General features: G+C 61.0%; 1 protein-coding gene across 1 annotated transcript in view; it reads right to left on the bottom strand.

The window, feature by feature from the left end:
* The window catches only part of LOC105516665 (chromosome unknown open reading frame, human C18orf65), a 1526-nt gene extending 1144 nt beyond the window's left edge, over positions 1-382 (bottom strand). Inside the window, 1 exon segment of the mRNA XM_011948931.1 lies at positions 123-382. Within this exon segment, the coding sequence (XP_011804321.1) occupies positions 123-200 (78 nt within the window). The 5' untranslated portion in view covers positions 201-382.
* Positions 383-474: the final 92 nt, after the last annotated feature.

Genomic DNA, 474 nt, shown 5'->3' with positions numbered 1-474 from the left:
GGACCTCTGTGACCCTTGATTCAGGACTTAATGTATTGATCCTGCGTCTGAACACCCCCAGAGGCATTTACCAGGAAGTTGAGTGACACGCACACCCTACGCCGTGTGTAATGCACACGCACCTGGGACCCCCGAAGGGGTGTCCCCATTTCAGTCCAGATGGGGCGCAGTGCCCAGGTGCCCGCCGGCGGGACCCGCATCCCGAGCACGTCTGTACGTATGGATGCGCGTGTGCGCGCGGAAACGGCCTCCGGGAGCCGGGGCTGCCGCAGCCTTAGACCTTGACGAGGGGCGACCAGTGGCCGCTGGTATCGTGATTCAGTGCTATTAGGGGAGGAATTGGCTGTGTCTGAGTCACTGCAAGCCTCCAGACTGTCCCCGCAGTGTGGCAGAACTTTGTGCTGATGAGACAATAGTGGAGTGTGCGTTTCCTACAGGGCAGACCATTCCCGGGCTGGGGGAAGCCTCCGGCCT

The sequence above is a fragment of the Colobus angolensis genome, unplaced genomic scaffold, assembly GCF_000951035.1.
Source record: "Colobus angolensis palliatus isolate OR3802 unplaced genomic scaffold, Cang.pa_1.0 Scaffold287, whole genome shotgun sequence".
In the NCBI taxonomy this organism is placed as follows: domain Eukaryota; kingdom Metazoa; phylum Chordata; class Mammalia; order Primates; family Cercopithecidae; genus Colobus; species Colobus angolensis.
Note: the sequence above shows the minus strand (reverse complement) of the source record. Positions and strands in the feature narration are given on the sequence as shown.